This window comes from Carassius auratus, chromosome 23 (genome assembly GCF_003368295.1).
Source record: "Carassius auratus strain Wakin chromosome 23, ASM336829v1, whole genome shotgun sequence".
NCBI classification, from domain to species: Eukaryota; Metazoa; Chordata; class Actinopteri; order Cypriniformes; family Cyprinidae; genus Carassius; species Carassius auratus.
In genome coordinates, this window is record NC_039265.1 from 16,166,977 (window position 1) to 16,191,107 (window position 24,131).

The 24,131-nt window shown below is 36.8% G+C and overlaps 2 protein-coding genes across 3 annotated transcripts in view; one reads left to right on the plus strand and one right to left on the minus strand.

Moving 5' to 3' along the window:
- Positions 1-5: 5 nt before the first annotated feature.
- On the minus strand, positions 6-8,322 carry LOC113041525 (rac GTPase-activating protein 1-like). The gene is made up of 17 exons (XM_026200120.1): positions 8,159-8,322; positions 7,498-7,588; positions 7,212-7,414; positions 6,982-7,124; positions 6,309-6,378; positions 6,066-6,119; positions 5,902-5,979; positions 5,521-5,638; positions 4,932-5,083; positions 4,375-4,539; positions 4,189-4,284; positions 3,912-4,110; positions 2,660-2,765; positions 1,746-1,878; positions 1,510-1,639; positions 1,297-1,408; positions 6-1,218 (listed from the first exon to the last, which is right to left on the minus strand). The coding sequence occupies exons 2-17, from the start codon at positions 7,580-7,582 to the stop codon at positions 1,143-1,145; spliced, it is 1,920 nt and encodes a 639-aa protein (XP_026055905.1). The 5' UTR covers positions 7,583-7,588; positions 8,159-8,322; the 3' UTR covers positions 6-1,142.
- A 2,488-nt stretch (positions 8,323-10,810) lies between these two features.
- LOC113041523 (inactive dipeptidyl peptidase 10) overlaps positions 10,811-24,131 on the plus strand; it is a 38,704-nt gene continuing 25,383 nt past the window's right edge. Inside the window, exon 1 of one of the 2 annotated variants that reach the window (XM_026200118.1) lies at positions 10,811-11,045. In XM_026200118.1, coding sequence (XP_026055903.1) covers positions 11,007-11,045 — 39 coding nt within the window. In that variant the 5' untranslated portion in view covers positions 10,811-11,006. The remainder of the gene's footprint in view (positions 11,046-24,131) is intronic. The other variant, XM_026200117.1, reaches the window with a different exon arrangement.

Below are 24,131 nucleotides of genomic sequence, written 5' to 3' on the forward strand. Positions count from 1 at the left end.
AGAACTTGCAATAAATGAGTGTATTTTACAAACAGCACAAGTCTTACAAAATATCACACCACTCAAATTGAAAAGCAACCGAGTTGATAAATCAACTTCAATGTTTAACACAGTAAAACAATTGCCCTTTTAAAACGATGGAGGTTTGACAGTTCAGTGCTGCACAACTACTGGTCCAGAAAACGTTGCACCACTGAAAGGAAAATCACTAAGTGTATACAGTAAAGTGTGTCCAATCAGTATAATCTTATGAATTGAACGAGGTACACTAGATCCTTCAAAATCACACAACTCTCCCAGAGGGCAGCATTTTTTGTTTTGTTTTATACTTTAAATACGGTATACAATTTAATAAATTGAGCCAAAACTGCTTAAAGACATAAATCAATGCCATAGTGAAAATGAAAAAGAATTCTGGCCATGTTCATTTATGATCAAAAGCAATTATGAAGGTGAAAGACAAAATGCCCAATCAAAACAACCAATAGAGTTTTTGCTTACAAACTGAATCTCAATTTTCTTGTCTTAAACTTCTCTATGCACAAATCTTAGCACAGCATATCTCAAAGCAACAAATGGATAATTTAAACAAATTTAACATCAGCAGCATCTTAAATTCTGTATTAAACCTACTGGCTGTAAAATCTAAGCTTGTCCATGTTTAAAAACACAGTTTACACTCTACATAGAAAAACCTGGTAGTCACTACAGCCTCGAACCCTCTAAGAAATTGTGATTTTGCTTGTTTTTCCATGTAAAACACAGAACATACAGATTATACTACGTGCAAATCTTGCATACAGCAAAACCTTTTTTTGTTCTAGATGCTACAACCAAGTTCAGGTTTCTTGATAAAGAACTCCCAACCTGATGCATGTTCTGTTTCTAATAGAGGATTCAGTGACTGATGGAAGTGCTTATATCAGCCCATCGCTTTGGTTCCGAGAATCTTAGCAGTACATTAAAACATTTAAAAGAGACTAAAATACAAATGTAACTAGTAATCTCGACAGATAAAAAGAGTAGTGCTAATATGGTTCAAACTGACGGACAAACCAGACATAATATGAGAGTAGGATAATGTAATATATTGCAGCTGTTTCCCAAAGAAAAAAAAAACTCAGCCTTGAGGAGCTTCAGGGCTACTTCAGGAGAGGAGAGGCGAAGAAGTGCCCCTGGCGAGGGACGCTGACTGCAGCTCTGCTCCTGCTCGAAAACCTGAAAACAGGATGATGGTTGGTTCACTTCTACTCCAACAACACTGGTAGAATGTAATAGGATTCAAACATAGCCTACTTTGGAGTGATTGCATTGAGAGTTGCATTCTTCATGCGCTGGGAGAGAGAGCTGGATGATGGGGTCTTGCTCATCTGCTGGTCAGGAGTCGTAAGGGGCCCGAACATACTTGCTACAGGACAAAACAAAAAAAAGCATGACAAAAACAAACACTAAATTCAATATCGGGATTGTTTGATTTTTTATTTTTATGCCTGGCTATGAAATGCATACATTTGTGATCAGGAGTTGCATGGACATTGGCGTTCTCGATGATCATGTGATCACTGTGACCCGGGTTATTGTCGCTGATAATAAACTGACTCCAGAACTCCACAGGCAGACGCAAGAGACGCTCAATCACCTGTGAAAGAGAGGGAAAAAGCTTGGTAAAAAAAAACTGGGCAAACATACTAAAATGTAAAAATGCACACTTTTGCACAGCCCAGACCCCAATTAAGGTCGCTTACTTTCGGCTGCCGTTTTGTGTCCTGCAGGATGGTCATTGGATCTGGGTCAGGCACGGCATGACCCACAAGTGTGGGCCCGAATACCCGAGCCAGATTGCTTATGTCCATCTTTGTATCTTTGCTCTGGGCCACCCTGAACATGATGGAAATAGTCTCATTATATGGAAATAATCCATCTCACATCTGACAAGTGTCAGGTTTTAATATCCAAGATTTTTACTCCAAATTAAGATAAATAGACAGTGTTACTAAACTAACAGCACAAACCATCATAAAAACGATGTGTGATGTAATCATTTTTTTTTCCCATTTAATATCCAGACATAACATTTATTTTTATTTAGTGTAAGTGGACTGAATACATCAACCCATACAATAACTTTTATCGATGGGTAGATGTCTGCAACCTAGTTCCTTTGTCACTTAGATTGCATATAATTGCTGTAAAAAAGGAGAAAATATGAAACATTTGGAGGAAAGAAAAAGTATCCAAGATTTATAGCATACAAATCTGGAAAGAACAATGTATCAGTATTATTATTGAGGTTTTGTTTGTTGAGTTCAATACTGTTAAATACTGTTGAATAGATGCTGATGTCTACAGCACCACAAATAAATTAAAAATACACAACTGTAACACCACATCAAGAGTATAACGATCATCCTTAAAGCTAAGTTTCTGGTAATGCTTAAAAATAAACATTTAGACTCTTACACCCTCCAGTACAAAAACCCCTTAAGGCACTGATGTTTTACACAAACTTCTCAAGATGCTTTAAACCTGGAATATACTTTTAATGTCACAAATGTAAGTGTAATCTGGTAAGAAACGCATTTGGTTTCATAATTAGTTTTAGCAAGTGGCACCAGCAATAAAGCAGACAGTAGAATCAGAGACTGTGTGTGCCGTTTACCTCTGCAAATGGATGATGAGGAAGGCCAGAGTGTCTCTGTTGGGCTGTGGAAGATCACTGATGTTCTGATACATCAAGGCGATACTGTTGTCATCATCGGACAGCTCTGAGAAAGAAAAAAAACAATTACAATTAACTTCAGAATGTTACAAAATACATCCATTTCAAATTAATGCTGTTCTGTTCAACTTTCAATTTCAAAGAATCCCATGTCAATTTATCATGTTTTCCAAAGAAATATTAAACGGCATAATTGTTTAAAACATTACTAAAATGTAAATGTTTCTAGAACACAAAATTAGCATATTAGAATAATTTCTGAAGGATCAAGTGACACTGAAGACTAGCGTAATGGTGCTGAAAATTCAGCTTTGCCATCACATTAATAAATTACAATAAAAAAAACAACAACATTAAAATATAGTTAGTTCGTTTTAATAGCAATGTATGGAGCCCCGCACATGGGATGCAGGAAAATATAGCAGGCTAAATCGTGTGCACGACTTACTATTTGTTCCCTCAATGTACTAAAACATGCACATGATTACTATAGCGTTCCCGCGATTTACTATTTCGTTCACTCGATTTATAAATTGTGCGCACGATTTACTAATCCGTTCCCTCGATTTCCTTATTTGGGCACACGATTTAGCAAATCGAGTGAACGCAATAGTAAATCGAGGGAATGCAATAGTAATCATGTGCATGTTTTAGTACATTGAGGGAACTAATTATTAAATAGTGCGCACACTTTTTTATTTTTTTTTGCATGTCATGTGCAGGGCTCCGTAGTAATGCTTTTCCACAATATTACTGTAGTTTTCATCAAATACTGTAAATGCAGCATAGACGAAAATAAGAGTGAGTTCTTTCAATGCATGAATTGGTCTATTACAATGCATTCAATTCATTAAATGCAGCCCAAATTCTTATTATTCTAATTCATAGATTAAATGTAAGAAATGGACTTTTAGAGAAATGGCTTTATAAAAGGTAAAAAAAACAAAAAAACATTCAAGAATATTGGAAAAGATTAATTTCTATCAGTGTGAACTGACTACCACACTGAATGAATTTAGGAGTCAGCTGTCCATGGTAGTCCCATGGTAGTATACCAGCACAATAACACACTCAGCAAATCATCATCTAAATATCGTTCTCTGTAAAATCCAAGAAAATACTTTGATTATTTTTTTGTCAATGTCACACACCCCTGTTTTGAAGGGAGGTGTACACTCAGACAGACACTAACCAGCAGCATCCATGAAGGCACGGTTGAGGCGGAAAGTCAGCAGGGGTTCTTTGAGGCTCCTCAGGAAGTCCTTAAGGAGACCAGTGATGGCATGGATATCTTCCACCTTGCTGAGCAAGGGAATGGTCTTCCCACGCAGAAACTTCTCTTTCAGGTCCTTGACCACTCGATCAGAGCCAGACACTCGGTACAGACCAGTCTATCAAAGCAATATGCAGATTTTATGCAGGACCGGTTTTGTCTAGTATTAAAGATTTCAGCATCTTTACTGACTTACCTCATGCAGGCCTCTCTGCTCAATCTCATTAACGCAGTGCACCACTAGTGAAGGAATCATGGGAGAGGAGGTGGACACATAATTTTCTAGGATGCCCTATTGGAGAAATTTTTTTTTAAATCACACCAGAAGCAATCATTGAATAAGGTATGCTTATCCTCAAGCTGTATGATAAGGATTTGTCACCTCCTCAAATTTGACTGGAGTCCCAGTCATGGTTGGAATGCAGGGCAGAGGGCAGCGCTCACGGCACTCAGGGTGGGACACCACACGGCAGTCCCTGCATTTCAGGGAGATCTTCCCAAATTTGATCCTCTTACCACATGGCACACAAGACTCTGGCTTGATCACCTAAGAAGAATTACAAGAGCCAGGAAGATATGAGCTGTGAGGGCTAAAAACACAGACCTATGTAGAACATTTCATTGACTGTAATTGGAGTGATACAGTTTTATTGCTTTGAAACTTTACTTGGTGTGTGCATCACAATACTGAAGAACGATCAGTCACTACTTCCTTTTTGTGAAGTTAAAAAAGAGATTTTAGATTTAACAGTTCTCGGTTAATGCTCAGATTATGGTTAAAACTTCACATTTAATTTGTATTTATTAGCTTTTCATTCAGCGATATATCCCTCATGAACCAAATTTTAAAATCCCTTACACAATTAAATTATAAATAGAACCAACACTGCATTGATTTGAGAGATTAAAAGAAAATTAGTATGCAACAACGCATCATACCGTTTTAGAGACGAACTCATGCAGGCGGACACCTCCGTTGCCCTGGGGAGTGCTGGGCTCCGTCTTGATCTCTCCATTGGGCTGACCGGGCTGCTTGAACACATCCATAGACTGAACAGAGTCAGTGTCAGCAGTGTCCCACTCCACAGCAGCTGAAGAACAAAGCCGAGAGAAGCACTGCTCACTACTGCAGAATACTTAAACAGAAATGCTAAGGCTCAGCGTGTGAGAAATGATCAAGAAAATCATCCCCTACAAAATAGCCCCTGCATAAAGAATAAATATTTACATACCAGGAGACCTTAACAAGAGATTAAATTTAAGACTCATTGGGCTCATTTGAAACACCCCAGACTCCTACAAATCAAGTGTTAAATTATTAGAATAAAATTAATCTTTGACCCCGTTTGATAATTTATGATCCTGCAACCATATCTCATGACCCACTGTGGAGCTTGTTTGTAATACAGCAGCCTGTACATTATTATTCAGCCAATAAGAAAATTGCATAATCAATGACTCAAATATTCTCTTGCTCTGCACTGAGCACTCACGAATCACTATAATACATTTAGTGAAGTGGGCTTACTAGTTTTTCGGCGGCTCCGGGTCCAGTAGGGAACAGTCTCCACTGTGGCGACAGCTTCAATGGGTCCGCCATCAGCGGGCACCGTCACGGTGGTCTTAGCCACCAGAGACTCATTACCCTGAGAAAACGTGACTTGAATTACTAATAACTAATTATACATCAAGCTAAAATATGGTGGTATTAACTGGACATTAACAGCATCCAGACATCAAAATCAATCAGGGAATAGCTTGTTGGCTCTCACAATGTCAAGAGAAGACAAAACCTTCCAATATCCACACTCCTATATGGAAACATTTTACTCGTAATGACTAAAGCAAAGCCCTGCAGGGAGCCTTTAAACTGAAGAGTCATTCTTGTGCTAATGTAAGCCAATCTTACTCTCTCAGAGGTACGGCCGGTGGAACGGGACCTCTTGGCAGCAGCTGGGGGGCCGTCTGTGTGGTTTCGGGAGGAGCGCTGCATTGAGACAGATTAAATAATCATATATATTGATTGAAATTTGGAAGTAATTTAATTAAATACAGCTTTGTTGGGAAGCTTACTCTCTTTTGACGTTTCTTGAGACGAACAGCCCTGATTGCAGAAGAGTCCCAGTCCTTTTTTCAAAGAAAGGTTCATTAAAAAAAATTTTAATTACTGCAACAACTAAACTAAATCAATAAAAGATGAGGCAGTCTAACAAGTTTAAAATGTTAAATTACATGTTTCACTTTCTCAGTCAGGTTTGAGACAGGAATAGCCTACATATACGAATGATGATTTTAATATTCAAGGAAAGGACATACCAAAGAATCATCAGTTTTATCATAACTGATATCTGACAGGATAGAGGCGGATTCATCAATGGTGGTCAGTCTAGCACAGTGTGTGAAAAAACAAAACAAAATGAAGGTAAGACAAGTTACAGCCTACAGAAATAAGAAACAATTAAATCGTGAAAACCAGCTCTTTTGTCTTTTATGACATTCATGTAATTATCTCCTTATGGAGAAGATATAGTCCATTAAAAAGTCCAAAGAAAGAAAGAAAAATAACCAACATTATATAAATGTATCTTTTGCCACAAGGAGTTTCGTAGGAAGTTTAATGAAAGTGTTTTCAAATAAGAAAATAAGATTAAATTAGATTTTAAAAAATACAAATCAAAAAGTAAATAAAACAATAGACAACTATAATAAGTAGAAAAAAATATGCAAAAAAAAAAGCATTATTTTTAATTATAGCATGAATTTTTCACAGCATATATGGGGTATTCACAAAATAAACTCTAGAGATGCCCGTTCAATTTTACAGTGGGGTCCCCTCACAAAAGGACATTCATATTTGAGTCATCCATGGCATCTAAAATATCTTATCATCCTGAAAGATTTCTTACAGAATAAGCAGGTTTTCCTAGAAATCCATCATATTACAGAAGTAAAATAGGTTGATAATGTGGTTTCATGTTCGTTTTCTCACCGTCGGCTAGTGTTGAGGTTTGCAGGATTCTGGACACGGACATTCAGAAAGGCCAGAGCGGAGCGCTGCTCCTCATTTAACTGGATGCTGTTACTAGAGCCTTCAGTCACCAACAGTTCCCGGATGAGCTGGATCTGACGGTCCTGCGGTGCAAGAAAACAACTGGTTTTAGCCTAAATTCAGAGAACAAGTCCACAACACAAGCAACATGCAAAAAGATGCCTACAAACCAATTTTGCACAGTCAGCCTCAGCTTTCTGTCTCCTACGGATCTCCACATCTACTTGGTTGCGGGCATGTTTGAGCTTGACCTCTAGAGCTCCTCGCTCTGTCTCAGCCTTGGTGAGCACCTCCTTACAAGCATTCAGCTCCTGCTCGAGTCTCAGCCATTTACGACGGCTGTCCTCAAAATTCAAAGCCATCTGAATGAACTCTGACAAAGAAAAAGAATGGCAGTGAATATTTAGTGCATGCATGTATTTTATTTGACATTTTCAAACCACAACAAGTACTTACGGGGCTCAATGCTTTCATTGAGAACATCAACTTGTGCCCGCATGCTTTCAAAAATGCTGTGAAGATTGATCACAGCAGTCTCCATGTCCTCCTGTATTGCAGAAAAAAAACATTTAAAGTGTGTATACTTTTTTACATAAGGTAGATTTATTTTGCTTCTAATTAATTTATATGATAGAGACAGAGACCCAGCTAATTATTTGAAGTTGGCAACTTTGGCATATGATTATGGTTAATACCATACATGCCACTGTTTGGACATAATGTTGGGGGCGTGGCCAAATACTTAATATTAATATGTATCCGAATAAAATACACAAAATAACAGTAGTAAAGTTAGTAGTAAAACTCTAAGAGTAAAAGTGCATAATAAATTGACGATGTGGAATATTCATAACTTATTTTTTTAAGACCTTTGAAAAAGTGTACTAGATAACACAATAATGCTAATGAATATGGTAACAAGCTCGTTTTGCTGACAAAATGAGACTAAAATTGTAGATAACATAACCTCTTATAAATCACGATAGGATCATCACGATAGGATCAAAGTTGAAAGATGGAAATACAGTAAAACACTAACGTTAGCATGGATCAAACGACTCCTCATTAGGAACAAACGCTACAAACAAACACTAAGTCACTAGATATTTTAACTTACGGATTTGTGTAGACCCCCAGCCTTGTGTATGAAACGATGTGTTTCAAAATTCAAACTTGAAAATATATATTCTTTTCCCCCAGGGACAAAAGAACCGCACCGGTTTGTTCAACCAGGTTAGTTTACCCGGATATGTTGTTAACGTTAGCGTCTAGAAGAGTTGCGTTTCAAATGTACCCGCCGGCCAATCAACGGCGGCCGAGCGTGTTGACGTATGTGCGTCAACGCAGTACCAGTACGTACGGGCTGTACAGTACAGTCTGCTGTACAGTTTCTACTGCTTGTTGTCTTTGGGCGTCTGCATAATAGTTATACAAGTACACTGAACATTTTCAAAATATGTACAGTATCTCACAAAAGTGACTAAAGCCCTCTCCCATTTCAGCGACCACTTTATTATCAAGGGACAATACTATATAAATGAAAATTAGATATACAGTAGGCAACTTTAGACTAGTCAATGTGCAGCTTGTACAGCAGTACAGATTTACTGTCCTCTAAAAATAACTTAACATACAGTCATTGTTGTCCAAATAACTGGCAACAAACGTGAGTACACCCTACAGTCAATATGTCAAAATTGTTTCCAAAGTGTCAACATTTTGTGTGAGCACCATTGTTATCTAGCACTGCCTTAAACCTCCTGAGCATGGAATTTGCCAAAGCTGCACGGGTTGTTCCTGGGATCCTCTTCCACTTCTTCATTGTGACATCACGGAGCAGCTGGATGTTAGACAGATGGCGCTTCTCCACCTTCCACTAGAGGATGCCCCACAGGTGCTCAACAGGGTTCAGGTCTGGAGACGTACTTACATTTACATTTATTCATTTAGCAGACGCTTTTATCCAAAGCGACTTACAGATGAAGACAGTGGAAGCAATCAAAAACAACAAAAAGAGCAATGATATATAAGTGCTATAACAAGTCTCAGTTAGGATAACACAGTACACGTAGCATGGCATTTTAAATAATATAATAAATAGAAACAGATAGAATAAAAAAAAAGAATAGACCAAGCTAGTTAGAGGTCTTTACACATACACACACACATATATAATTGCATAATAAATGAAAAAAAAATAGAATACAAAAAGATTAGAAAGGTAGTTAGATTTTTTTAAGAATAGAATTAGAATAGTGAGTGTTAAAGTTAGAGGGTCAAATAAATATGGAAGAGATGTGTTTTAAGGCGATTCTTGAAGATGGCTAAGGACTCAGCTGCTCGGATTGAGTTGGGAAGGTCATTCCACCAGGAGGGAACATTTAATTTAAAAGTCCGTAAAAGTGACTTTGTGCATCTTTGGGATGGCACAATCAAGTGACATTCACTTGCAGAATGCAAGCTTCTAGAGAGCACATAAGTCTGAAGTAACAAATTTAGGTATATGGGTGCCAGTGCCAATGGGTAAGAGCCAGTGGTAGTTTTGTAGGCAAACATCAATGCCTTGAATTTTATGCGAGCAGCTAGTGGTAGCCAGTGCAAATTGATAAACAGAGGTGCGACATGTATTCTTTTTGGCTCATTAAAAATTTATCTTGCTGCCGCGTTCTGAATTAATTGTAAAGGTTTGATGGAGTTGGCTGGAAGACCTGCCAAGAGGGCATTGTAATAATCCAGCCTGGACAGAACAAGAGCTTGAACAAGGAGTTGTTCAGCATGTTCATGTTACTTGGCAACTCCATCACCTTCAGCTTTCTCAGTCATGTTGGAATACTTCCCTGTGGCCCAGTCTCTGAAGGGAGGGCATCATGTTCTGCTTCAGTATGTCACAGCACATGTTGGAAACCATGTTTGCCTCAATGACGTGCAGCTCCCCAGCACCAACCAGACTCATGCAGCCCCCGATGATGTCACCACCACCACCATGCTCGACTCTAGGCAAGACACAGTTTTCTTGGTACTCCTCACCAGGGCATCGCCACACATGCTGGACAACATCTGAGCCAAAGAAGTTTATCTGTTTACACTGGGCATAATGTAGTTTCTTAAAAAAAAAAGGTAAAATTAATCTCCACTTAGTCGTTATTTAAACCTAGTGTAAATATTTAAGACATGGGAGAGGTCTGTGATAAAAAATCAGAGAACAGCATTGTAACAATATAAATAATTATAGCTAATGAATATATAATAAAAATAAGATTTAAAACTAAATAAACGTATTTGACCAAAAATAAATGAATAAAAAAAAAAGTAGTTAAAATATTTTTAATTAATAAATAAACAATGCATAGTACAAAGTGTTTTAGAAAAAAAAGAAATGTAATAATGTAATTTCAATGATAATAAATATTTTCTGAATAAAATTGTACTCAGTATTTTCACAGAATAAAGTGGGTTTTATATACATCTGTGATGCATCTAAGATTAAGAAACCTGCTCCTACAGCTGCTTTTAATGCTGGTAATTTAAGTGGGCCAAACATAAACATAAATTAATTAGACCTAAATAATATAAAAATAAATAATATTTCCTTTCTGCAGATGCATGTGATTATTTATGTTTATGTTCTATCATCTATCTATCTATCTATCTATCTATCTATCTATCTATCTAAGCTCACTGACTGATGCCTCAGACAAATTAGAAAAAGAGGCAGGAGCCAGAAGCAGCGTGTTGTCTTGATTAATATCCTAGTCGGTCAATAGGCACTGACACTGTAACAGTGGGGGAGATAGAGAAAGAGAGAGAGAGAGAGAGAGAGATGGCCAACTTTACACCATCCTATTAAAGGGATCCGCCAGTGTGGTGTGTAGAGCAACTTGCAGCACGAACTCAAACAAGGCTTTGAAGTGCTGAAAGAGCAGTGAACTGCATTAGGAGCTGGATCTGTGCTGAAGCCTGCAAACATGATTGCCACCACACAGCAGAACATGACAACGGAGCTGGTAAACAAAGCTTAACAGCATGTTTTATGTTTTGCATGCGCAAAGCTTGAATACAGACTGATGATAAAACGGTTTTGATGCTGTATTTTACAAATCTGTGTGAACAAGAGCCGCAGCAAAGGAGCGCGTGCATGTGCGAGAGAATACAAATCCGTGCACGCGACCACTGTTCTCTTTCATACCCTGTTTTTGAACTGTATCTAAGCTTGTTTTCACTAATGTCCCCGTCAGAGTAGATTTAAACACGTGCTTTTTCAGCACAGGTGTTGCTCGTATTGATTCGCCTCGGTTTTCATTCATACTTTCGGTGGAGCTGTTCGTTCGTATCCGTCCATCTGCTTTGCTCCGTTCCACCGGTTACTACTGCAGTGCTTTCCAGTGACTCGCTGATTAATTGAAGTAGAAATTTTCCGAAGAGATTTATGCCAGGCTGTCGTTTTCAATTTCCTTAAAGGTTTTGATATTTGAGTTCGATATTTGTGTCGTTCAGTCGCGAAACTGAAGCTGACAGCTGCCTTGAAGTGATGTGAAGATGGCACGAGCTCTGGGCGTTTGTCTCAAAGACGCGAGAATCTGAGACTCTTTATCCATCTTACACAAAAATCTGCATAAGAGTCAATGATGTGACTCTCCGGATCTTTATGTTATTTAAAATAGTTTATACAAAATGACTTAAAACTCATTTTAACATTATTTGTTGGTTTTAAAATAATAAACAAGTCTAGATGGTGTAACTGTTCAGAGGCTTATAATTTTTTTTTTTTTTAATGTTTTATATTTTCTTTAAAAAAATATTTGGCATATTTAAAATCTTAGTCTGCAAAATCAAAGTGTTAGCAAACCAACATAAAAGAAGCCCTTTTGTTGTCATGTGACTAAGACGTGACACGAGTGTTTGTGAGTTGTGGCATTGTTTTCATGCCAAATTAAGGCCAAATATTATATTACTGTAATACATATTGTGAATGTGTGAGATTTCAGATTTATTAGCCTCTACGGGTAAATAACAGGAAGAATAAAGCAGTGAAAGTAGCTACTATTACACTAGCATCATAATTGTTCTTAAATGGACAATAAAGTTGATATAAGCATATTTTAAATAATATAGCATTTTTGCACTATGTTAATGACAATGGTGCTTAATTGTTGCGTAAATAATGCCAACAATGCAAAAAAGATCCTAAAACCAGCTACATTTTCTTCATTTTGCTTTGAATTTGGAGTGAAATACACTGTAACTGCTCATGTGTTCTTGATAGATTTCTCTCCCATATAAACATGATTTCCATATCCCTTTCAAATACAGATTATACTCCTTGCCAGGAAACACGATCTGTAGAATAGCATTGCTCCTGGTCAGCGTTTGCACAGGAATTCATGCTGCACTGATAAGCATGATCACCAAGTGAATGGCACTTATTTTTGAAATGTTTATGTAAGGGCTTATTCTAGAAGGTTGTTAGAGTGTAAGGGAGTGTGAAGGAGCAGCGTTCCTCCTCTATGGTTGCAGCTGACTCATATGATGCATCTTTAACTGAAACATAATCAAATCACTCCCTCTTTTTGTAGTATCCAGCTCATTTGCATATATTCTGCCTGGTGCCACGACCATTAAAAGCCACCTGCGTGCATAGAGCGATGGCGATAAACGGCCAGAGAAGTGCTGACATGTCAGAAATGTCACTGTGACAAAATGTTATTGTTGATTCTGCATTTGTGTTTGCGAATAAGAAGCAGTAGAAGAAGCAACACAGCGGTATGATTGTCAATACTATGATGCCAAATGTAAGATGTAAGATGTTATAGAAAATTTCAGTGTGCAAATTCTATTTAGTCATGATTGTCTCATATAGCAAGTGTGTGGGACTGTGAATACAGCTCTGTTTCAAACAGATAAGAAACACCCATAGTAATTAGTTGTTGTTGTTTTTTTGCATTATTTCCCCCTTCTCATCTGAAAACTAATGTTCTGAACCATTCCTGTAATTTGTTTTTTTACATAACTGCTGCACTGATGAAATTCAATGTGCAATTAGTGTGCAGATATTATTGAACATAAAACTATTTTGTGAAAGCATAAAAATATTTTGCTTTTTCTTTCCTTTGTGTTTTCACTTAATGATGTTCTTAGCCACAAATAATTTATTTCACAGGTTAAAGTTATGCTTTTTACTGTGATAACGTTTGGTGTCACATAATTTGAATTTTATAGGTTGGTGATATGCTTTCAAACATACTTACAAAACCTTTATATTGTAAAACATTTCTAATAAGGAAAAAAAAGGACCTTGAGGGCGCTTTTAAAATGATGGTTCATCATCTAAATGTTCAGTGACAGGAAATTTTCTATCCATGATGGGAAGGTTTGAATTTACTCTTCTCATGTCAGAGCAACTTATGCTTACCTCAGCAAGAAAAGCTCTAGAGATTATATATATATAAATGTATATAAATAAATAGAATATAAAAATATAAAAAAAATATATATAATATAAACTACAATATAAAATAAAGTATAACATAAAATATAATATAAAAACTATGTATAAAATATATATATATATATATATATATATATATATATATATATATATATATATATATATATATATATATATATATATATATTAAGTAAAATATATTCCTATATCACGTCACATCATATTACATACATATATGTATATCATTTAATATGATATGAAGTTAATATTTTAAAAAGCACTAAAATGTTTAATATTTTAAAAGCATTAAAATGTTATTTGGAGCATTGATCCATTTGGAAAGTGTTATTCGTCAGAGATACATATGAGAAAATTATATTTAGAAATCTTTTCCTCTCAGATTATTGACAGGTAGAAGGTGTCCTGAGACAGCGACCACTTTGTCACCTGCTTCAAATGTTAACGTGAACAAAGCCGCACAAAAAGCTCATTAATTATGTAACTACTTTGTGCCATCGATTTGAGCTGCATAACACCCTTTCCAGTCTTTCCTTTGTTATGGCTCTATTCACGAGGAGCCGTTTCACAGCACGCGTTCACTGTTCAGTGAGTTTTGGATCAAATGGCTGGAGTTGGCCGGAGAATGGTCAGCGATAATTCTTTAAGTGCGCTTTTTTTTTGGCAGTTTTCCGAAAGGTGTGATTTACTGTGATAAGTTTGCTCAGACGGAGAGTATATCTGTGAAAGAATGTGTCTGCAAACACCTCCAGTTAGATGTTATTTATTCAAAATGCAGATCATGGTCATATTTCATATCCTAAACCTCAGTAAAAACCAATGCATCTCATTACCGTGAGAGGAAAACCATGATTCCAGCTGACTTTGTGCTATGCGCTTTAGTCAGATACTCTGAGCACGTCCTGACAGTTACTCCGAGACTGATCATGATTGAGTGGGCTTTCTGTTTGCCTGAAAGATCCTTAATAAAGCATTCTGCGTCTAATATCTTTGTGAGTAAGGCTTAGTGCCTTCTCATTCAATCCAGCTAGGTGCCAATTAAATTCATATTTCTTAGACAGTATTGCCTGACAGCTGTAAATGATTCAGCTCCAAACATTCTATGCTATGCTGATGGCAGCACTTTATATTCATTAAAGCATATTCAATTCAGTGCAGATACATGTAGCCCATTAATGTCCATGAGACACGAGATTGTCCGATATTGTTTAGTTAAATTTTTTTAAATATTTTATATGATATAGATTATTTAACTAATATGCAGAACTGGTCTGTATATTGTTAAATATAAAATAAAATCGCCCTACAACGCTGCAGAAGTACTGACCCAATAAAAATTGAACATGCACAAATGTCCTTTACATAAAAACGGTAAAACAGTGATGTAGGATGATTTTGAAGTTGGAGGAGAAAAAAACTAAACAAAAAAAAAACTGAGTTCATGCAGAGCTAGACAAGATGAGTGTTTATGGTTAAAACGTATATAAATTGTAATTTGTATTTAGAAAATAACCGATCGGTTCGTTAGATTAGACCTGTCTTCCTCGGCTGGGATCACATAGAGCCATTTGAAGCTGCACTGAAACTGCATTTCCAAAGTTCAAACTCGGGGGCACCATAGAAGTCCATTATATGGAGAGAAATCCTGAAAAAAACATGAACAGGAACATGAACATCATGACAAAAGGGGTTATCTGTAATTTTTTGTTCTGGAAGTGAACTACTTTAACAATTGTCTGTTTCACTTGTATGGAGAGATACTTTGACTGTGCGATGTGGTTTCACAGCAACAGCTTCTAAATGCAAATGGCACACATAGAATCAGCTCCAGACCTTTTACCTGATTAAATGATGTAGAAATAATGCAGGAATAGCTCAAATCTGCATTAAACAGCTTTTGAGTCAATTGTCCAATTACTTATGGTCCCTCTAAAAAGGGTGGAGGTACATATTAAAGAGCTGTTATTCCTTAACCTTTCCTCCAGTTGTGATGAGAATACCCTCAAACTAAAAGCTCAGAGTGTGCACCTTAAGCCCATATTCATTATGTAACTGTAATTTAAATATGTTTTTGTCAGCAGCTTAAGTAATACAAATTGTTCCTGTGTCCAAACATATGGAGCTGTGTGTGTGTGTTTGTGTGTGTGTGTGTGTGTGTGTGTGTATATATATTCTAGTAATGCAATAGTAGTCCACTCTTGAAGTCCATCAACAAATGTGACTTTATTAAAAAAAAACAAAAAAAAATCCCAAGCCCATTTATATTTGTATTCAGTGGTTGGTGCTTAAATTGCAGTGATTAGTCAGACAATTTGCGTGCAGTGACATCTTTCAAAATGAATTGTGGGAATTAGCTTCCTCTCATTACCACAGTAAAGGCAGAATGTAGAGCCCTGTCACACAGTACAACGCTTGCTTGTATTCGGGGATGACTTCTCTAAATCATTTAATTGTCTAATGAGGATTGGGTCACACTTTACATTATAGTGTTGAAATGTACTTATATAAGCAATCACTGGCTAAAATGAATTACATTTACTTAAAGGTGAAGTGTGTCATTTTATTCAATGTTAAAATTCTAATTCTCATTTTTTTTAGCTTAATATGTAGAAACTTTAAGTATGGAAATAGTTATTATTTTAGCAAATCTGCATTTGCTCTGGCTCTGAACTTATAAGTGACAACCACTTTTTGACATTCAATCAATTTCTCAGGTAAAAAAAAAAAGGCCTGATATAATATTTCACTCTTAAATAAATAAAGGTAGAATATATATATATATATAATACTTTACAATAGAAAACAAAAATATTTGAAAATATAATATAAAAAAATTTTGTACTGTATTTTTAATCAAATAAATGCAACATTGGTCAACCTAAGACACTTATTTTGAAATATGTAAAAAGAACCTAATTATTTCAAGTGTTCATATGTATGTATATATATGAGAGAGAGAGAGAGAGAGAGAGAGAGTTTTATATATTTTTTGTACAATATCATTGATGTATTTCATCATGTTTTTCATTTCTTTTCATTAAATCCAACACAAAAACAAACTGTTCCAGAGACTTCAAATCACATTAGCTCATAAATGTGTCATCCTTGTTTACTCATAGTCATATCTGACATTTATGATTCAGTCTGTGGCATGCTGAACAACAACTCTGAGATGTTTTCCTGACTGTAGCTAGAATGAAGGAGACAGGTTTGTGGGGGCCGTTGTGCTCCATCCACAGGGTCCTTTGTGAAGCTGAGGACCTGTGGGCTGTTTGAAAAGTGAAGGAGGGCGGTAAGACTTTCTCACGAGAGCTACGAAAGCACACAGAGGCTGCACTGCAGACACTGTCATGACTCTGGATCAGAGCTACTCTGTGGATGGATAATGAAAGGTCCGTAGGTGCCTTTTCTCCACCTCCTCGTGTTATGACATCCTTCCCATGCAGACAGTGACAGCTTCTGCGGGAGCAATATGAAAGAGCACCATAGCAACATAGTGCAACTCAGTATCAACAACAGGGATTAAAAATATGAAGAAATGATAGAATTCAGTATTCACAAAATGTAATTTAGAGGAGAAATCGTGTAACGCCACATTTGCTGGTGTCACGAAGCTGCACACAGGGGGTTAGAGTTTGTAGGCTGTCCTGGAATAGTGTTTTCGGGTTGGATAATGTCACGGAAGCTGAGCATATGGAGTTCACCATATGTTTGGCATCAATGTGTTGAACTCGCATCAAGAGCAGGTCATTATGACTATACAGCTGGTTTGTTTTGTTGGTTACACTGTTAGAGACAGAATGTTTCCGTTTGATCTTGTTTTTAAATGCTTTTAAAGGTGAAGCGTGTCATTTTTTGAAAAAGGCTAAGACAACAATGGTTGACTCCCCACAACACTGTCTGTCTGTAGGGTTAAGTTTTGATTTTTTAAGTTAAATATGCATGTATGTTTGTTTGCTTGTTTATTCATTTATATATTCAATGCAATTTAATTTTCACTGTATGACTGTTATTTTTAGTTTATTTTAGATCTGTCTAGGGCTATTATGTTTTTAATTTTTAATTTTGTCCTTTTAACTTTGTTTAGATTGCATTGTATGACTATTATTATAACTATCATTATTAACCTTTAATTATGAAGTTTTTGTTTTTGTATTTATTTGTTTATTTATTCCCATTATCCTTTAATTGATCATTTTGTAGTGGGGGCTCAGTTTATGGCAGGACCCCTCTCTGAGCACAAAAGTGGACAAAGGTTTGCTACATTTTGATTGGATCTTCTTGGTGGACTAACATAAGCAAACTGTCCAGCACCATCAGATAAAGATGCTTGGACAACAGCCAGACAAATCTTAGAGGGCAGGAAATAAACCTTTGGTACAAAGCCCAGGTAGGACAGGACTTCTCATCGGTCCAAATCCAATTTCTGGCCTTCACCCACTAACAGACTGATTCCTCAGGTTTTGACCTGTGACAACCATAAATATTCCATAAATATTCAAAGAGAGATCACAGAGTTCCATCCAAATCCATTCATAACTATGTTCTCCAACCTTAAACTGATGCAAACTACAACACACATGTCTTATACTTATTCAGAGAAATATTCATTCTCAGTGGCAGTGATGTGTAGTGCAACATCTTACACAAACTCAGTTGTTAATGGACAAATGAATGCATGCATGCCAGTTCAATCTTTTTTCATCTAGTTTGGACTTAATATGGTCGTAACATTGCCAAATGTATTCCGCTTGTGGTTTGGAAAGTGAGAAATGCACTGGTAGAACATTAGTGACACTTTCCTAACTTTGTGTTTGGACTATGCAAATAAGTTCCACAGGAAGAAAGAAGCGTCTGATGGAAACAGCCGATCACAACCTGAAAATGGAGAAGCGCCAAATTGCAATCTCCTCCTCTTTGGAAGGAATAAAGGTACCTTCCCAAAAGACACTCCTTGTACTGAGTCTGAGTCCCGTGAGGGAACAGGCAATAACAGCTACACTGTTCTGAGATCTGAGTCTCCGTCCTGTTACGGCGAGACACTAACAGAGCAAGTTCTGAGTTTGAGTACTGCAGTGGAAAAGACGTTAACAGAAACACAGAAGTTCTGAGTCTCCGGCGCTTCCAGTGAGACGATAGCAGATCAACCTCCGTTCTGAGTCTCTAGCCTGGAGAGGCCGAAGACACACAGACATCTGCAACAAGGTTAAGCTCTGGCGAGCAAACCTTTACTCCAAGGTACCTTTGCTTGCGTGTGCCAGGCTAAGGACCTTCTTCACCTACTCCAGGGCCACATCTGCGTGTTCCAGATTATAGGACCCTTTGGTGATCAGCATCTTCCAGCGCTTCGTGTTCAAGGCTGTCGAAACAGATTCCTGCTCCATTCCCATTCCCGAGAACATTGTTACCAGCTAATCCAGTGGAAGAAAACACAGCTATCATAAAATCACTTATCCATCACTTCCAGAAACCTTGGCAGTGTTGTATACTATCAGTATATGATTTTCTCTTTTAAATTAGATATTATATAGCTGATTTCAATTGATAACAAATAATCTTTTCCCTATTTCTTTCCTGCATAATAAGGTTCTTCACCTTATTTCTTTCAGAGTAGTATCAGTTTATCTTTCCAGATAACGTAGCTCTGACAATACCCAATCTTATCCACTTCATTCCTATTTAATTTACGGTATTTATTTAGTAGGCTTGTTGCTGATTACTCTTGTCTATCTTTTGTTAATAAAATCTAATTTATTAGACTAATTTGTACATTTTCTGCATGCAGGTGAATATACTGTATCAGGAGGATATTGCAAGACCTTATGCAAGAAACAATTGTGCAGCCATCTTCAATTTTGTCTTTAAACTTCCATTTTTTGCGGTAGCTCTATCTCTGAAAGAGTATTAGCTGATGAAGTGTATTGCAGAGTTAACAAAGGTTAAGGCACATTGTATTGTTCAAAGCGGATGTCATAACAAATTCGTACGGCAAACCTTCACGCTGTGGAAATGCAAACGGAAGCCAGAAGACAACCAATGCAGTGCTTAAAATGGGTGGAGCAACATAAGGTCCATAGAAGCTCAACCATTTTCAAATCTGTGTTGCTGTTTTCTTTTCTGTAACTCCTGGTAAAGGTATTTTTTGAATTGTGTGTGTGAGTGTGATATGTTAGGCATAACTCATAACAACAGCAATTATTTCCTGGCAGCAATCAGTGTGGTGCTGGAGTTGATTAAATTATGTCTGTCTTAATGTGGGTTGTTTGAAAAAATCTTCTAAAGAAGAAGAAAGTGTTGCTGTCAGTAAAGTGAATTGACTTTTTATCCTTTGCCCCTGGAGATGTTTTCTAATTGAAACAGCTTTGTACAGCAAAACAAACCATCTGTGTTCAATGCTTGCTATCATTCAGTATGGTGTCTGTCCAACTATTTTAAGGACATTCAACAATCTAATGCCCCTCGTTTATCACTAGCTAACACATTGACAGAATAACACATTTAGGGGCACATTTTATGGATATCGGCCATGGCCCCATCCATTCAGTCAGCATCAGTCATTACAATTAGACATGCCTTGGCTTCAATGTAATGAATTTGTCAATATTTGTTTCATATGCATCATTTACCAGTCATAGCTGATATTTATTGGATTGCAGGTCATTTGTTTGCCCTCTGGGTTTTGAAAGACTGCCTTCCAGTTTGCTTAATAGGACTCAGCCATATGTTCCAGAATTATGCAAAGCTCAGATGGATCTTTTTAGTTCTATGATTTGGCTCAAAGTAATTTTTCATCATGGACAAACACTGTAGTTCAGAGGTTCCCATGGGTCTCTTTTATGAATTACTCTGTCCCAATGGAAGCAGTCAGAATCCCTAGAGAGCATAGTGAAAAATTGCACTGTTGCTTCATTTGTATGTTTTTCAGCTGGAATGGCAAACATCCGTGAAGTGAGACAGACACTCAGACATCAGTGAGATGTATGTGTTTACTTCTAATTCTCTGACAGGAGTAGCATTCATAAATCAGATTGTTGCTAAGTTTGTACTTCTGACTGATTGACATAAGGATCAATAACAGTTCCATTCAAAAGCAGTTTTTATTATTTTAAATTATTTTTATTATTTTTACAGTTCATTCGGAACATTCCACAATCTCATTTATGTGGTTCTTGGTCTAGGGGTATGATTCTTGATTAGGGTGCGAGAGGTCCTGGGTTCAAAAATATCAGATGAGCCCTTTTCTGGGGCAGGTGTGGCCTAATGGTTAGAGAGCTGGACTAGTTACTAGAAGGTCACTGGTTCAAGTCTCAAGGAGGAGTCAAGTGCTGGCAGGAGCAGAGAGGGAGTGAATGAACAGCGCTCTCTTCCACTTTTTTTTCACTTTCAATGACATTCCACAATCTCATGGCAATGTGCAACTATTTTTACATTGACGAATTGGCTAATACCTTTTACTATTAGCTTGAATCACATTAGGACTTCAATCAGTGCCTTGTAAAATAGTTTTCTCATGGAATCCAGATCATAAGAAATGTCAGCCTATTAAAACAAAAACTTAAAAGTTAATAACGTTTTTTTTCACATGCAATTTATTTAGAAACAGATGAAGCTGTAACTTCATATTTTATTTGTGTATTTATGTATTTTGAGTGAACTGAAGGAATAAGAGGAATGAGAGTAATGAGTTAATTATCTGTAAATGTTTGTTCTGGACGTGAACTACCCTAACAGAAAATATAAGCCCTCTTGTAATCCCAAAGAATCAAAGGTCACGCTTCCTTCTACCCAGGTGTTTGGTTTTCTACTAGGAAAATCTTCACACATGACAACACTGAACGGTGAGAACGCTCACATTAGCTCCATGCTCTCATGTTAATTATTTCCCGCTGGAGTTCCTCTCACTTGGTATCGATCTCCTCTGCTAGTGTTTGGTACATTAAGATTTTCCTAACGTGATGTACATCATCGAACCTTCAGACATGTTTCTTTCCCTCTCCTATAGCACGGGAGCATCTCTGATGAGACTGTCGCCCACGCGAAAGCCTTGCTTTCTGCATTGCAGGAGTGGCACAATATATGTGACTGACAGCTTTGTAGAGCTGCTGGTCTGTGAACTGAGCGCTTGAGTGGAATACAATGAGAAATCTGTCTGCTTGGGACTCTGCCCGGCTGAAAATGTGTCACATTGACACCAGTGCCAGCCTCTGTCACTTTTCTTCATGGCTCTATTTGTCACCTCTCTTTTCACTTTGGCTCTCAGAATCATAAAACTTGATTTGGAATATGTGGGTTTAAAGACCATTGTCTATAATATAGAGAATGAATCATGCAATCTGATTTAAAGGGTTCATTCACCCAAAAATGTTTAATTCTGCCATTAATTACTCACCCTCATGTTGTTCCAAATTTGTAAGACCTACGTAACATCTTTGGAACACAAATTAAAGGGGTCATATGACATTGCTAAAAAAGAACATTATTTTGTGTATTTGGTGTAATGCAATACGATTATGTAGTTTAAGGTTAAAAAACATTATTTTACACATAATGTAAATTATTGTTTCTCCTTTATGCCCTGCCTTTCTGAAACACGTAGATTTTTACAAAGCTCATCATTCTGAAAAGCGAAGTGTGCTCTGATTGGCCAGCTATCCCAGTACATTGTGATTGGCCAAATGTCTCAAGCGTGTGATGTAAATGCATTTGAATAATCAGTGGCAAATTCTTTAAATACGAAAACATTACTTACAGGCTGTGAGTCAGAACAGCCTGGATTGTAGGCTACTCTCCAAACTTCAAGAATCAGTTCTCCGTCAAATTGAGTTTGAACTGTTCTGGAACAATTTTGTAAATACAACTTATCAACTGATTTCTAGTTATGTCCTCTTTTGGAAGGCCAAGCAAAGTAGTTTCATTTTCACATAGCAACAACAATACTACAGCGAGAATAAAAGTTACGCCTTGGGTAGTGTTATTCAAATCCTCCCACTCAGTGATGTAGACATGTGGGGGCGTGTTTAAACAAGCCGTTTTAGGAGGGCGTGGTCAAGTCGTAACTTTTAAATAGAATCTCTTTGGGTTTGAGAACGCACGTCATAGACTGACACGGATGAGGAGAAAACTGCTGAAAGTCATTATTTTTGTTTTCTTTGCACACAAAGGTATCATGGTAGCTTTATAAAATTATGGTTGAACCACTGAAGTCACATGGACTATCTTTCAGAGCCTTAAACATATCATCTGTGATGCTTTCTTTTTTTCCCCCACATTCCTTTGTACAATATTTCATTCACTTGATTATCCAAAAAAGGCAGTGGCATGAAATTTAATTAAATTAAAAATAGTAGTAAATTTTACTGAATTTTAATATCTTTATTGAGGTTAAAACAGAACTGCATCCCTCAGATGGGGAAATTACTCTCCCAATATAACATGCATTAACATACAAGTCTTATGATACTCTCTCATCAGGGTTCTCCCATTTCCCAAAACAGTCATTAATTGGGAGTGCAGTATCATTTCAGAGCTCAGGGGACCTGTGGAAACTGAGCTGATGAAGCTTTAACATAGACAGTACTGGGCTCTGAGCCCGTAATGAGTGAGACGCCTTTGAAATGAAAACAGTGTCAGTGTTGTATTCAACAGTGTGAACAAATTACATTAATTGTGTTGTTGTGGCTGCCACCATAACTATATAGGGGAGTGTGAGTGGGTCACAAGCTTATAAAGCAAAATCAGTGTCAGCTTAATCAGTATTTTGTCTTGTTTTCCAGTTTATTTTTCCTACCCAACTGTGCAAAGTATGTTTGACCTCACTAAATTATGTCACATTTATGCTTAATACAATGCTTAAGATAATTTTCCAGTTAAGAAGAATAGGCTTAATCCAAGATAAAAAAAATAAATAATATAATGTGGTTTTGCAATCACTCTTTATCAAATGCATCTTTGTTGAAAAAAAAAAAAAAAAAAAGCTCAATGACTCCAAACTTTCAAACGGTGCATTTTTATTGGAAAACAATATATATTTTTTTCAGTGTTTAACTCTGATCTAAGACCATTATTGGTTCACATAATTAGTAAGTAAGCCTTGAGCTGATCTTGGATCTCCTTGATGTAAGCAAATGACTTTCTGAAGCGCAAGTTTTATAGATTCATGGAATCTGAAAAGAGGCCAATTTTGTTCCAAACGAGTGCAGATAGATTTATCAGACACTATCAGCAGCTGTTTTAATTGTGTAGAGCAGCCAGTAAGATCTATTAATAATGAACCTCTGGCGAGAATCCATGCTGGCAACCTCTGAAGCTTTTGAAGTTATCTTTTTGTTTCACAACAATGAGCAGAATCCAAGAACTCAGAGGCTCTAATTAGACTTTTAGAAGCTGTGAATTTAGGCCATCGAAACAAACCTGCTAATTTCATTTAGTCTATGTTTGAAAATATTAATGATCGTCAGCACTTTAATATTGAAGTTTGTGGAAGCTATATTTTTGCCTCTAATAATTGTTACCAAACAGGTTTTCCAAACATACTACAATACTAAAGTGTGCTGCTTATACAACTTAGTCATGGCTTGATATCCTTTTACCTATCCTTTTAGACCTACTTCTATTGTATTCAGAGCTA

Excerpts from the sequence above, each read along its gene's own strand:
- LOC113041525 (XM_026200120.1), bottom strand. The coding sequence starts at position 7,582 with ATGGAGACTGCTGTGATCAATCTTCACAGCATTTTTGAAAGCATGCGG. Across the intron at positions 4,111-4,188 it reads AGCAGAGAGGCCTGCATGAG|ACTGGTCTGTACCGAGTGTC; the intron begins GTAAGTCAGTAA and ends TTGCTTTGATAG. Across the intron at positions 1,409-1,509 it reads TGCAACTCCTGATCACAAAT|CAAGTATGTTCGGGCCCCTT; the intron begins GTATGCATTTCA and ends TTTGTCCTGTAG.